Source organism: Biomphalaria glabrata, chromosome 10, assembly GCF_947242115.1.
Source record: "Biomphalaria glabrata chromosome 10, xgBioGlab47.1, whole genome shotgun sequence".
Taxonomy (NCBI): Eukaryota; Metazoa; Mollusca; class Gastropoda; family Planorbidae; genus Biomphalaria; species Biomphalaria glabrata.
The window spans coordinates 11,379,477-11,394,985 of NC_074720.1; the positions used below are offsets into that span (position 1 = coordinate 11,379,477).

The window sequence follows — 15,509 nt, forward strand, 5'->3', positions numbered from 1 at the left end:
ATTCTCAGGGAAAGAACTCCTTACTTACAATAATATCTCTCAATAATGTAGAAGTTATTTTCCTTATTTGGTATCACAGACAATAATTAATTTCCAGTAATTAATTGATTAATTGTTTCCTTGTTTAATTGATTCATGTTTTGTTAGGTAAAATAACTAATTTTTTTTTTTTTAAGTTTCAGCTTGATCCAAGCTTGTGGGAGAAATAATGTGTACAAATATCTAAGGGGGCAAACCCTACATATTTAGCTATATCTGGATTAATTTCACTAGTGGTTATCAAACAAAATAGTTCATAACCAATAATCATTTAACTAATTGGTTAATTTGTTTTTATTGATTCATGTCTTGTCAGTGAATAATTGTGCAAAGTTTCAACTTGATCCGAAAATGCGTGTTGGAGAAATAATGTGTAGAAACTTTTTACAAGACAAACAGAGTGAGTTGATTATAAGCTTTGTGAAAAAAAAAAGTTTGTGGCGCTACCTCAAACTGATACCGGTGTAATGGTATGACACACGTGCCCTTTTGAATGATGGGAAGACTATTGTGCCAGCGTGTAATCCTCTCTTCTAGTTTGGACAGTGCCGTGTCACTGCTGGCCCAGTCTTCAAGCTCAGTGTCCTCGTCATTTGGGTCACCTGAGAGAAGATGCGCAATACTAGATACTTCAGATATAAATGGTAATGAGATTAACTACGTAGGCCTAAAGGAAAGACATAAATGGTAGATAAGTTAACTAAGTAAAGTAAACTATAGCCTACTGATGATATCAACTCAACCACCAAGAGCAGATTTCTAAACGCAGATCCAAACTTTCCCTCTAAATAATATAGGCTTGCATATTGCCTTTCATCATCATTGTTATTATTATTATAGCTATTAAATAGCGCTACTTTCATGCTTATAGCTTGCTCAGAGCGCTATGGTCCAATCCCATTTGTGGACAAGTGGGGGGAGGGGGTATCTGGGAGAAGGTTTTTCCTTTAGGCGCTCAGTAAACACAACTCTGCTCGAGTCGGGTGTGGAACCTCGAACCCCCTTTCATAGGTAGCCAAGCCAAGCCACTTGACCTTAGCCTCTCGACCACGCTTCCCATAACCTTCATGAAGATTGTTGTCATTGCTAGCGTAAAAACCGCTGAAGATGATTTAGTGAACTATTAGGCTCACTTTACACTGGTGACAACAAGCCGGCCAACACTTTGTCTTAAGAGCAATCTACTGCAATTTAAAAAAAATGCCTGGTACATTTGTTAGCTGCACGACTCAACGCTCTAGTTTCACCATGTTTTTTTTTTTAATTCACCCAAACTGTGTTTTCAACAAAACAAAATCGCTAGACTAAATATCTGCTAAACGTTTAACTAAATTACTAATTTCGGCGATGTACCAGGGGCGTGGATTTCTATTCATTTGGCTCGTCGGACATGCTTCCACTCACGTTTTTTATGGTGTTACTTCTCCCCACCCCCCACCCCCTTCCTCATTGAGATTGTTATCGGAAATGGCGACGAGAGGTAAGATACACTTTTTTTTCTTACTGTATCAATAATCAACATGAATAATTTTAATGGCACTGACACAAAGTTACAAACCGACCAACTTATTCACAGCAAAATCTATGTAGAATATACTTGCTACAAATTGTCAAGCTAAAATGGACTTCATTCACCAATAGTAAATAAACAGCATTTAGTCACATGATAATGTTGATAAAACAACGAGAAAAAAAAGTCACGTGATAGCAACTGTGTATTAAAATTAGATCGTTATTTGTATAGAAGAGATAGAGAATCACGTGGCTAAACGTTTTTTTTTTTTTTTACGATTGGTGAATGAGGTTCATTAAATATTCTCCTTAAACCCTAGACCTACACTTTAGAGTAGCCTGCTTATGTTTGTCACTACTGGAGATCGTCTCTCGTCATGCCTAGCATTGGGCTACTAACTTAGGCCCACTGAAGGAGTAACAGTAGCACACATAGCACAACAAAATTCATCATTCCATATCTCCGTATACCGGTACATTGATGCTCAACCCATGGCCCGATGGTCTTATCCGGCCTGCAACGTGTTGCTATCCGATCCCTGGAAACCTTTGTCCGAATTTGCACAATGAGGTCGCTGAAACTGGGTTTCATTGGACTCAATGTGGCCCCATGTCCAGTGTGTCGGAAATGTGTATGCCACCCCCATCACCCGGCCGAAAAGACTCAGCAATCAGTGCTTTACAATATGTCACTGTTTGGGTTCGGTAAAAAATTTTGGTTTATGAACTTGTTCTATTATGCTTGCATAGAGTCCATAAGACAACTCTGGACGACGCTAGCCTCATAGGTGCAAAGGCTTCTTACGGTCTTACATTATAAACATTAAATTGTATACGTACCTCCATTCATAGAATCCTGTCTCTCCAGGCTCTCAACTAATCTGCCATCCACGGCGCCATACAAGTTAATCATAGAGGCAGTGGCGGAGCCAGGGACGGGCTCATTTTCGTAGACCTCGTCATTCCCCGCCCCTCCGAAGACGTTGTTTGTGTACACTGGGCTACCGAGCATGCCTTTGCCCCCTCCAGGGGGTTTCACCTGAGCTCCGAACCTGGACGCCTGGTTGTGATTGTTTTGACGCCTCCTCTGCCTTGCCCTCATTTCCTTTGCCCGCTTGCGGATGAGGTAAAAGACGCTTCCGGGACCGTACATGTTGACCAGGGGCCCCTTCTGGAGGTTGTCAACGTTGACTTCCATCTCCTGAGGCGTCTTCGTCCGAGGCGTCCTGGCATTGAGGCGGGCGTCTTTCTCCTTCTCGTCCAGTGTGTACAAGAAATACCTGTAAAGTGGTATGGAGTCTTCGTTCAGACGAGAGAAATGGAGGGTCAGCTTTGTGTGGACAATGTCCCTCAGCATCTCAAGAGCACCAGGATTCCTTTTCTCAATCAGACGATCGTAGTTTCTCTGGTCCAAGTGAAATATGATGGATTCTTCTGTGCATTCAACTGTCTGTGAGTAAGTGGTCAGGCCCATGGCCATCTCAAGATCACCTGGATGAGATTAGGTGAAAAAAATTCTTATGAAAATCTAGAAAAAGCGCAAAAACAAAACAATTTAAAAGAAAAAAAATAATTATCAATTCACGTGACGACAATATTTAGGCTAAATGTATTTGGTAATTTCCAAAAATTAAATTGACCAAAAAAATTTTGGACCAAAAATGCCAATCTAAAGTGCCAAAAGCAATGAATAATATGTAATTTGTAAAGTAAAAATGGATCGGTACGTGACGTTTTGGCGCGACCGTTTTTAACGCGAGACGTTTTGGCGCGAGACGTTTTGGCGCAGGGGACGTTTAGGCGCGAGATATAATTTGATGATAATTTAATGAGCACGTAGCTTTTATAACAATATTTATTTCACTCTACTATAATATTGTATGTATAGTATGAATTCTAACACCGTCCAGCGAATTTTAAAAAATATATTTGAATAAAGGTTTTGCTTATTTCATGAATATATAATAAGTCATATTCCTGATTGGTAATGACATGCTATCCCCTCCCCTTTATTTATATGTGAGTTCTGCTAAGCGCACTGCATGACATTCTTCGATTTCTTTTCAAAAGACATTTAAAAAAAAAAGGATTGACAAAAGAATTGACATTAGTTTTATATCCGAACAAGCTAAGATACTCTTAAAAGATATATTTTTAGAAATTGGGTTAGGGTTGGAGATGATTTGGGTGACATCATCCCATGACGCAGGTTAAGTCAAACAAATGAAGACAAAACAAGCATCGAGCACTGGTCGTTGGCGTCATGCGTCTGGCGATCATCTTCTTTGGACTGGTCATTACCTGTGACACCTATCCCGCCCCCTCTCTTCTGGGCACATTTCTCTCCTTGTATCTACTCATTCCTCCACCCCTTCCCTCTCTCGTGGGTAAGACAATAATCTGTTTCTAGCACTCCTCTTGACATCACTAGGTGAAAATTTATAATCTTAATCTTTAATTCCGAGAGTGGCCCAAAGTTTATTAAAGACAATGATGTGAAACACAAACACACATTTACATGCAGTATATCATAAGTCACATTGATTAATGGACTTCTAATAGTTCACATAATTTTAGTTTTGTTAGCAGATATAAAAAATAATTACTCAAATAACTTATATATAATGTAGAAAACTACTATTTTTCGCTAAAAATGCGCTTAAAAATGTATAATAAACCGATTTTTCCACTATATTATACCAAGATAAACAAAGTATAAATTCTACTCCTCCCACCCCCGAAAAAGAAATAATACAATGAACGTAAATAATGTGACCAAAACATTTCGCGCCAAAATGTCCAATGAGCCAAAACGGCTGCGCCAAAACGTCCTGCCTCCAAAATGGATGGTATAGAAATCAACACTAACAAATCTGTATGAAACTTGGTTGCTTAGATCGTCGCTGGCGCCCTAGTATATGATAGAATAGAACCCCTCCCTAAGCTCCCTCCCCACCTCAACGACAACGCCATTAGATATTGTTTGTGTAATATAGAGATGTCGAGGTGCTGTGGCTGAGCGTAAAACGCTTGGCTTCTGAACAGGGAGTCCCGGGTTCAAATCCTGGAATTTTAGATTTCTGGATCTTTGGGCACCTCTAAATTCACCCAGTTCTGATGGGAACCTGACATTAGGGGAAAAAAAGGCGGATGGTCGTTGTGCTGGCCACATGGCACCCTCGTTAACCGTAGCCACAGAAACAGATGACCTTTACATCATCTTCCCTATAAATCTGAAGGTCTGAAAGGAGGAACTTTACTTTTTACTTTTAATATAGAGATGTGGGTTGTTTTTGCTTTTTGCTAACAATAATGCTACTGTGATATAAGAGTATGTTACCAATAACATCAATAGCTCCAGCTAAACAAAGCTCCAGCGGTTTCTGTGAATTTCTCTTGTAGTCTGTAGTTGGCAACGCCCTTCTTTGATAAGTGGACTTCTTGTCTGCAATTCTCTGACGTTCAAGATTCATCTCTCTGAGAACGTTGAAAAATAAACATTCTTCCAAGGTCTTTAATTTAGAGGTCAAGGTCAAACTTATAGAAGTATAATTACAATATTTGGAAAGCATGTATGATATAAACCTTTTTAAAATAGGTTTTCGGTGGTAGGCTTAGGTCTCAAAGGAGGTCAAAGGTTATCTTACTTTCTCAACAACTCCCTGGCCTTCTCTTTCTCAAGGTCAGCGATATCTCCCAGAGGATAAAGATGTTGATACTGGTTGGGATGTTGGTTGGGGTCAACTCGGATCTTGACTTGACCTCTGAGCACATACCAGAAAAGGCATTTTGTTATATTGACTGTGTACTGTGTGTACATAAAATACAAAGTAACAAAGTTAAACTTAGTTGGATACACGCGTAGAAGGCGTAACGTACGGGGAGTAACGTATGAAGTCGTTATTGAAAATATTTTTCTTATCTAGTCGTACTATGTTTTAAAACAAAATTGGATCGGATCATCATTGAAAAACAAAATTGAACGGTAAGAGGTTCGAACCCACGACTTTCGCGTTATTAATGCGACACATTAACTTCGCTGCCAGTATAGGGAATTTCCAAACCGCACAATTGCTGCCATAAGGCTCAATACTGCAAGATATATCTCCTTTTTAAAAAATGATTAATTACTATTAATTAATTGATTAATTGGTTAATTTTTTTTTATTGATTAGTTTTGTCATCAAAATGACTATTTGTACAAAAATTTCAATTTGATTCTAAAATAGGAAGTGGGAGATAAAAACGTGTACAATATTTATACCAGATAAAGTGAGTTTTTTTTTTAAATGCCAGCCATCGACTTAGTAGCAAGTGGACATTTTTCTTAAAGAAGTCTAATATGTCTGATGAGTAAAAAAGATATTTTCTTCCATTTGTATTTTTAACTAAGAAATGTTTTAAAATTATTTTTCAGAGTTTAAAAAAATGCAATATACCGCCAGCAGGGCAAGAAATGTGAACTAACGATCTAGCTAGATATTACTTGATAATGAAGTGAATGCCATCCACGGAGTTGCCTTGCTTCACAATGGTGTCCTCGAACTGCAAGACTTGCTTCTTCAAGCTCATGGCCATCATCTTTTTGTAGCGTGTCGCCCAGGAATTGAACATCGGGAAGGAGCTGACAAAGTCTTTCCTCTGCTCGAACTCATGCGCCTGGAACGCTCGCAGTGACCTGGGGGTTTAACCGTTTATACGTTAACATTCAACAATGAAGGAACACATTTTTCTAATTATAATCTGAATGGTTGATTTTATCAAGAAAACTGGAGTTTTAAGTCTCGAGAAACAATATTTTGTCCCTTTGCCACGTTCCATGTGACTAAAGAGGCCAATCCTTGATACACATCCACTGTCACAATTTAGGCACAAGACGTTGCAGTGTTTTTAGACTTGTTCCAATTTATTTTGTATTCAACATCTGAGATCCAGCAATGCTTTTTATTTTTAGTTGTAATGTTTTCCATGCGTAGATGACAGTATAAATATATCAACACCTTCTAGAAATCGAATGTATTATAATTGAGTCAAGAAAAAAAATCTATATTTTTAGCTTTGTATTTTTAGGGGACATAGCCTCACGCTCCTCCTTTACGGTCGAGGAAGAGCACTATCACATTACCTATTAACTCTAAGAGGGCTGTGAAGTCCGATATTTGCTAGGAAAAGCTGATAACACTCAAGCCATGTCGTGACTATTTCAGTATTGCCTGCTTCTTCGCTATGTATTTGGATTACCTTATTTGTTTGCTCATGACTTTCTTCTTTACCTCTCAATTTAAAACACTGACACTCACGGCCACGAGAGGCGATCATATGTTAGCATTTACCATTCACGGGTGTCGGCATTTTCTATTTCATCAACAGTTTCATAAGGCTGTTTATTTATTTCCCTTACAACTAAATTTCCTTCTTCTTCTCTGAATGTAAATATATAGTGATAAATCTAGTTATGATTGAAGCTTTATTTTTGAAGTTATACTCAGAAGGAACTTCTGTAATTTATAATATAATTTATAAGCAAATTATAAATTTAATCACAAAAAGATTATAAAATAGTTCAGTTTCATTGAGAGCTTAAGTTGCGTTCGTTGTCGTGGCAGGTTAATGATGCATCCATGACAAAGTCTCATTAAATGAGATAGTGGTGACCTCATAGCAGACTTTGAAATCCTACACATGTCACAGATGATGGGCCACTGCGAAAAGGTCTCAACTACGATGGGCTGATCATGTAGTCCCTATGAATGACAATCGTTACCTCAAGTGACTTTTACATTGGGAGCTGCTGCTTTTGGAAAGCGCTCTAAAGGGGTCAACACAAAATAATTAAAGACTCTCTCAAGAGCTCAGTCAAGAAAAACTGGAATGACACTCATGATTGGGAAATAGCTGGCCTTTGATCGTTCCTCGTGGCTTGCAGACGTACATGTCGGTGTCTCAAGCTACAAGGCAAAGAACATTTTAAAAAACGCAGGAGATACTGCAACAGACCCAAGTCCCAACCTACCCATGCCTTGTGTGAGGTCCCTCTGCAAGGAGATCTTCGAGCTCCCATGAAATGGTATTGAGCTCATCTTCAACCACGAAGGAGGAGCAATTATTTTATTATAAATGAGATTGAACTAAGAGTATGATTGGCAAATATTTATGTACTATGTATTTTGAACTTGAGACATGATACACTCACCTGTTGTAGAGATCTCGATCAACAGAGAGAAGGTCTGTCGGCTCGTCAGCAATGATTGTGGCATTCCTAACACAGTCAGCGTTTATAAGAGCCAACTCACCAAAACTTTTCCCATTATCTAAGAAATACAACAGAAGAGACTTAGAGTCTATATTAAATGAACAAGTTGCCTTTGAAATATCTAATAGGGATAACTATCAGAAGACTCTACAAAAGCTCCCTGCCATATTTCTTAGTATCAATGTAGAGTGAAAAATCAAACTTTTCCCTAAAGAAATCTCTATAATTTTGATCCCGATCTCAGGTGAATTAAAAAAAGAAGAATGTATCTTATTTTATTATTATCTTATACGGACGTTCCCCAAAAAAATAACTACTTTATATTCTTAAGCCAATGAAGTCATGCTTGACTTATGAGATGTTAATTCGTTGGATTTCCCGTTCCATGTTCTAATAGCTCTAGGAAAAAAAGAACACTTGTACAAATTTAGCCTACCATATCGGATAAGAAAATGTGTGTTTATCCTTGTGTTTATCTAGGCTATATGTTTTATGTATGCTGTGTAGAAAACTATTATTCATCTAACCTATCCCCCAAAACATTCATGTATTTCTATATGGGGTCAGATACACCAACTTCTCATAATTCTCTAGTAATGGTTCATTATTTCATATTTCAAGCATTTTAAGGAAATTTAGGATACCTACAAAACTTTGAAAAACAACAAAGTTTTAGTTCAGCAGATACTTACCTATCTTCCCAATATATATGCCGTATTTGTTCCTGTCCAAAGGGCGACCTAGTTTCGCTTCTTTCTCCACCAGGGCCTCCTCAGCGAGCTGTGCATCCTTGATGGCGGGGTACTCCTCCTCTGTCAGTGTGGTGTTGATGAAAATAGAAACGCTGCCACTCAGGATGATGTAGAAGCTGTCAACAAACAGAATGGGATCTTTTTAAACTGCTACAAACAAAATAATGCACCGTGTTTTTCAAGACCTTTAGTTATATGTTACTGAATAAACATTTATCTTAAATCCTGTCTTCTGGATTCAATGAAAAAAAAAAAGCCTAACCATCAAAGAACGGATGAAGCTTATAGCTCATCAAGTTCAAAGTTTAAAGTTCAAACATGTTTCTTCTCACATTTTCCATTCTCGGTTTCTCGGATCTAGTTTGAAAACCGTGAAAATATTTAGTTTATCATTCTTATTTCCCCATTTTGAAAATACTCTGATAATCTTATTGTCTTTGTCTTTGCCGAATTATTGTGGATATTCCATTTTTGTATCATTGAGAAGTGTCTAGATTAGAATCTTCATGTCACCGATGAATACATAGTTCGGTTTAGATTTCTGCATATTTCCAATTCGAACCAACTAAATGATAATAAAATAATGAGTTGTTAACGTATTGCGAACAATACTCCGTGAGTTTCTACATATTTCCAATTCGAACCAACTAAATGATAATAAAATAATGAGTTTTTGACGTATTGCGAACAATACTCCGTGAGTATCTCATTAATCGGACAATAATTTACAGAAGCTAAGTCAAACGAAAAGAGAATACAAATAATCACCGAATGTGTTCGGTACGTTTGGCTGTTTTTGTCTTGGGTTTGTTTACGCTTTAAGTCAACGTAGACTTTAAGGACAACTTGAAAAACAAACTAAGGAGATGCTTGAAAAAGTCACGACTCTAACGATTACATGGCACGTGACAATATTTGAATTATTGACCCATCAGCTTGCACAAAAATGACTCACCAATCGCCTTTGTCCATTTGTCGGATGATGACGTTGTCTCGCTTCGTTGGCATGAACTTACAGTTTTTGATGATGTCTTTCACAATGTCTGCAAGAGAAAAGGAAACAAAGAAATGTTAGGTCTCGATTAGTTCTAAACTATAGAATATTCTTCTCGAAATAATACCAATGTCAAGATCCAAAAAGGTCTATTGCAATTCAATGTTCAATGATTTTGGAATTCTTCCTCTAACAAACAATTCGACTTTCATACATGAGGCAAACCTATAAATAGAATTCTTTTTGGTGTATCCGGCGTACAGAATACGGAAGTGTGAAAACTCAGATACTTTGCTTCAGTGATTCTCTTACTTGTCTATTCTGGGCACGTTTTTGAATCAGATCAACATTACAAATAAACAAAGATATATTGTACCCCCAGCGCAAGACAAAGTTTGCACAGAAGGGATAGCTCTCTCTCTCTCTCTGTCTCTCTCTCTCTCTCACACAAACACACTAATTTCCTATATCATTCACTCAAAGCGGGAACAAGTAGTGTTAAATAAAATGGGTTTTTAAAGCTCTATACCTACTTTAGAGTCACGTGTGGGAGTACCCCAGGATGCAAAATGATTAAAATATACTGCCTGGAAATCATTTGAGGCTATACCTACTAATTAACCAAAATGCATAAAATACAATAATGATCAAAGATGTACATAGCACAAATATCTCCAGAGCAGGGAACACTTCGCCTGACTACCGCAAGACACACGACCATTGACTAACAGAAAAAGTATATACAGTTCACAACTCAGGTTCAGTTGTTAAGCTGGTAACTCAGAAGCAAGTTGGTAGCTAAACACACTTAACATGGCATTAAGGGAAATCACTCCTGTCTTTACAATTACTCAAAAATAGTTGTTTCCCGTTATGCCACATAGGTCACATTCTGACTTAAGACTTGGGTGTCTTCTAAAGAGAAGAATGGGAAACAAACGTAATGAAAAAATAGATCCGAACCTAGAAGCTCGCAACGTGCAACTCGTGATCATTTCTACATTAACTCTTTCTCTCCGTAATTATTTACCACATTCTGGTGGAATCAACGTTGGTATTGTCATTTAGGAGAGAAAGAGTTAACAAGGTATACAAAATATATTTTTAAATATCGAATAGCAATGAGACCATATACCCGAATATACGCTAGGAACTAATTCATGCGCTTAGACCCCCAAAACAGAAACCCTTTATCATATGATAAGACTATCCCATGCGATTAAAGCCCAGTCGTATGATGAGATCCACTTCTTTCCGAAATCCTATCATACGCTAACACCAAGTGATTCGCTAGCGCTAATAATAAGAATAATAATAGAAATAATAATAATATCACCCACTTCCGCCCACAGGCCAAATGTGTTTGTTTGTGGCACTCTAGTCAGGCTGCAAGAAAATATTACCGACTGACTTAATTTAGTGTTAGACCGACATACCAGAGTTGTGGATATTTCAGGTGAAGGTCACACGTTGCACTCTGGAAACAAAAATCAATCTCAACACGATCAGTGTCAAAAGTACTAATTATTGTTACTGATGGCATGCATTGTTTTTATTCTGCACGCTCTAATTATGGCACAAAACCGAGTTTTAAAAAAGGTCACGTAACTTTTTTTTAAATAAAATCTACAACCCCAAGACCGAGCATACTTAATTTACGCCTATAACTAATCTAAGACGTACTTATTATGGTAAATGTGAACGTTATGGGACAGAATAGTTTGAATTAACCCGTTCAATATTTCTTTGAATGAAAATCACTATAACGAAATTCAACAGGAAAGAAAAATGGAAGAGCTTCTAAGCTGAGAGGCAAAACAGAAGATACTTGCTTTCTGTTCACAAATGATTCCAATGTTGTTTCTATTGCTTATTACACCTTGGCTTAAGGTTATATATATATATCAAACTTTAAGCGAATGTATTATTGACATCATCACACTGTTTATGTGACTGATGGTGTTGTGCAGTTATTATTGACATCATCACACTGTTTATGTGACTGATGGTGTTGTGCAGTTATTATTGACATCATCACACTGTTTATGTGACTGATGGTATTGTGCAGTTATTAATTACAATGTAATAATTCTAGATTTGGGAGCGTGGTGGCCGAATTTAAAGCGCTTGGCTTCCGAACCGAGGGTTATCGGGTTCAAATCTCGATGAAGACTGGGTTTCTGAATCTCTGGATAATTAGTACACCCAACTCTAATGGATACCTGACATTGGTAGGGGAAAGTAAAGGCGGTAGGTCGTTGTTCTGGCAACATGACACCCTCGTTAACCATTGGCCACAGAAACAGATGACCTTTACATCATCTAACCTAAAGATCACAACGTCTGACACGCTTAATTCAAATTTTAATTCTAGATTAGAATCTAGAGACACAGCATTTAAGTGTAGTGCCGCGTACCGTTGAATCGAGACCAGTCGTTATAGAAGGACTAAACACTAAACTGCAACGTCACAACCTGTGGGCAGTTTAGACCAATAGCTTGTTGCCACGTAACAGTTATGTACGAAGTGGATGCAGGATCCCTCCTTTATGCTTTGTTGCTTTTCAAGACAGAAGGAGCCATACACAGTGTGATATTAACACTTATCGATGAGACTGAAAAAAAATGAAGTAAGACAACTCGAGTTATTTCCAATATATTCCAATCCATTGTTGGCGTCCTTAGCAACGTATTGTTTTGCGACAAAATTGTTTAATAAGCTGCAGAGGTTCACTGGATTGTGTCCAAGACCAAACATCCGACAGGGGCAGACGAGAATGACTGGGGAAGGCAGAATTGAAACTTGATATTAAAACAACATCTCAAGGCCCCATTACATAGCTATGCAGCAATCCAATTAAATGATTGACAATTTTTTTAATTTTTAAAATTTTTTTACATTTTTTTTTTTTTTTTTTTTTTCATAACTGTTTTAGCCAAGTTGTCTAGTGTTGATTAACTCTTTGATATTTTTTATTTCAAAACAACGCCCATGGTTTTAGTATTGGCCCTGCACAGTTAGCGGGGAAAAAATAATAAGGGAGATCACTCAATTGTTTAAGGATAAAATGATCAATGTAATTACAGCCATTAATCTTCCCATACACAGACACACACACACACACGTAATTGCTGGCATCACGCGCCGATGTGCAGCGGTGCAGAACTGTGGCGCTTTTCAAACGAACAATGTCATTTGACTGACAGTGTCATTGCAAAGTGTCATGTCAGATATGAATTGTCATAAAGAGAATTACTCTCTAGACATTAGAACAGTTCAGGCGTGAAGACATACAGAAAACAAAAAGGCGTTTGCGTCTAAGTGTTTGATCAGATAATAGACTATAGCTGTGTCACTTAATGTGAAGGGAATCAGGAATAAGGAAGGAATTGATAGGCGATACTTTTAAATAGTGATTAACATGGGTTTATGAATCTGAAATGGATGTCATAAGGGAAAGAACTTAATTTGCCGCCCCCCCCCCCCATCGCCACTTGCCTCTTTCTAACATTCCCAGATTAAAACAATTGCCTGTGAATTGTGAAGTGCCCTCAACATATTACAATATTAACATTTCTTAACTCTTTCTCTCCGTAATTATTTATCAGATTCTGGTGGAATAAACGCTGGTATCGTCAGTTAGGAGAGAAAGAGTTAATGAATGCTTGTATTGGAAATTTTCGCACTAAAAGTTCATCAACTCTTTGATCACACGGCGATGTGTAAAATCGCGTTTACGTTCTATAAGAAATGACATTTAATAAGCGAGAAAATGTACAGCAAGCAATATAAAGAAATATGGTGGCGATATAATGGGACCTAAAGAAAAAAAGGAAGGAAAATAAAAAGAGGAACATTGAAAGAGATTTTGAAATAAATAGACAAAATAAACAATATCAAGGACGCCATATCAATGTTGCCAGATAAATAAAGAGGATAAAATTTGGATTCCAAAAAGTTGGAGTGTGCAAAAGAAAAAAAATTATTTGGTTTATCAAATTACTTATCAATACTTTTGTATTCTTTACACCCGATACAACAAAAAGCTTTCTATTTATGGAATCGCTTCCATGTATGAAAATCTCAAATAAAAACTATTCTAAAAAATATTTTTTTTTATCAAATACATGATTTTTTTTTATCGGTAACAAGTTGCCTCGTTTTGATAATAAAAGATGTATAAATAAAATGAGATAACTGAAATGAAGTACTACCTTGAACAACTGTAACAAAAAAAAAAAAACTCAACTGAACAAAAGTATTCATGTCTATCTGTCGCTCTTTCTCTGTCTGTCTTTTTCACTTCAACGTTCACGCCTCTTTATCTCTTTATCTCTTTATCCTCAACTAGGAGGAATTTCCTCGTGCTTACATCAGAGTCTATTCAGCTAATACAGAGTATCCGCCGTCATGTTACATTTTAAACTAATGATGCTAATAATCATGTTTGAACTGGAATTTCTTACAGATATCTGAATATTAGTTCAGAGCTTGAAAAAAAATATGTCTGTGTAGCTTTCAAGGTCCGTGTATTAGTTTACCAGCAATTTTATAAATGACACTACAGGGCAGCAACACACACACACACACAACAATCTATGATTATACTCCACTTCTGTTTGTATTAAGAATAAGAAAGGAAATATTCGAGCATCACGTGACAGACTTAGCCTAAGTAAACAAATTTTATAATCTTAAGTCAACAAGGAAGTTGAAATCTTGCCATGACTTCCAAAAATACGTCAATATATGGCTTTCGGTGTAATGGACATGCTTGAATCACTGTATGGACAGCTCGTACAGACTGACCCATAAGCATCTTTACTGGTCTTCATTTCAGCTATAACTACTTTAAGTTTGATAATTCTTCAAGTGAACACTACTTTAAGTTAACTACTGGGAAGACATTGCCCCAGACCGCACTATGTGGAGAGAGATGGTGACAAAAAGAAAGCTATGGACAGCGAAAAAGCATTGAAAAGTGCCAAACAAAAAATGGCTGGCTCCTCTACCACGAAAGCGAATGCTACCTAAACCTGCCATACACGTGGACGGCCATGTCTCTCGAGATTTGGGCTCTACAGTCATATAAAAAAAGGGTTCTATGAGATGTACGATAGTCGTTCTACGACTGAATAAGGCCAACAAGTTAATACTGCTTCAAGTTAACACTGCTTCAAATTAACACTGCTTCAAATTAACACTATTTCATGCTACTACTACTGCAAGTTAACACTACTTCAATTTAACACTACTTCAGATTATGATAATAATAATAATAATAATAATCTTTATTATCCATGAAGAAATATGTTTTACAATTGTGCATTACATACAAAAAAAAAAAACATAATCAGAGAAAATAATGTGTGCGAGAGCACACAAGATATACGTTCATAGCCCAGTTTCTCTTCAACATTATATAATAAATTTCCTGTTTAGCTTGCACTATTTAATTACGAGACTGTGCTTTTATATAATCCGATCATAGTAGCCCAATTGGGACCTTTCTTTTATAGAATGTGTAAAATGCAAAAGTAATTACACTATAAATGCGTGTATACACCATTACATAAATGCGCCTTAGTGTCCATATGCTACATATATGTATGTCAGCCACCATACATACTTAAGACATTTGTACGGCCACGTACAAAGTATTGATCTTTATGAGGTGGGGGGGGGGGGAAGCAGAAATATCTGACCTACTAATTTGGATTAATAAAAAAAAAAGTATAAAAAGTCAAGAAAGACGCCTGGTTTCTGTAAAGCCAGGAGCTGTTTAGCATAAATGAAAGGATCGATCTCTGACTTTGTGGCTGTGTGTAGAATGTAGGTAACAAACAAGGTTATGATTCAACACACCCTTGGGAAAGGGGAGGGGGAGAGAGAGAGACTTAGTGTTTGAATCTCGTTTCAAAAGTTTCTTTAAATTGAGGGATTAAGGGGAGTTAACGC

The 15,509-nt window shown here is 37.1% G+C and overlaps 1 protein-coding gene across 5 annotated transcripts in view; it reads right to left on the reverse strand.

Annotated features, from left to right (window-relative positions):
* The window catches only part of LOC106079331 (uncharacterized), a 63,620-nt gene that overhangs the window by 5,793 nt on the left and 42,318 nt on the right, over positions 1-15,509 (reverse strand). For 4 of the 5 annotated variants that reach the window (XM_056044514.1, XM_056044513.1, XM_056044518.1 and 1 more), the window contains exons 3-10: positions 9,512-9,599; positions 8,497-8,672; positions 7,745-7,862; positions 6,038-6,229; positions 5,199-5,315; positions 4,892-5,028; positions 2,392-3,042; positions 487-641 (exon numbers count right to left, since the gene is read on the reverse strand). In XM_056044514.1, the coding sequence (XP_055900489.1) occupies positions 487-641; positions 2,392-3,042; positions 4,892-5,028; positions 5,199-5,315; positions 6,038-6,229; positions 7,745-7,862; positions 8,497-8,672; positions 9,512-9,599 (1,634 nt within the window). Of the gene's footprint in view, positions 1-486; positions 642-2,391; positions 3,043-4,891; positions 5,029-5,198; positions 5,316-6,037; positions 6,230-7,744; positions 7,863-8,496; positions 8,673-9,511; positions 9,600-14,017; positions 14,135-15,509 lie in introns of those variants that run through there. The other variant, XM_056044515.1, reaches the window with a different exon arrangement.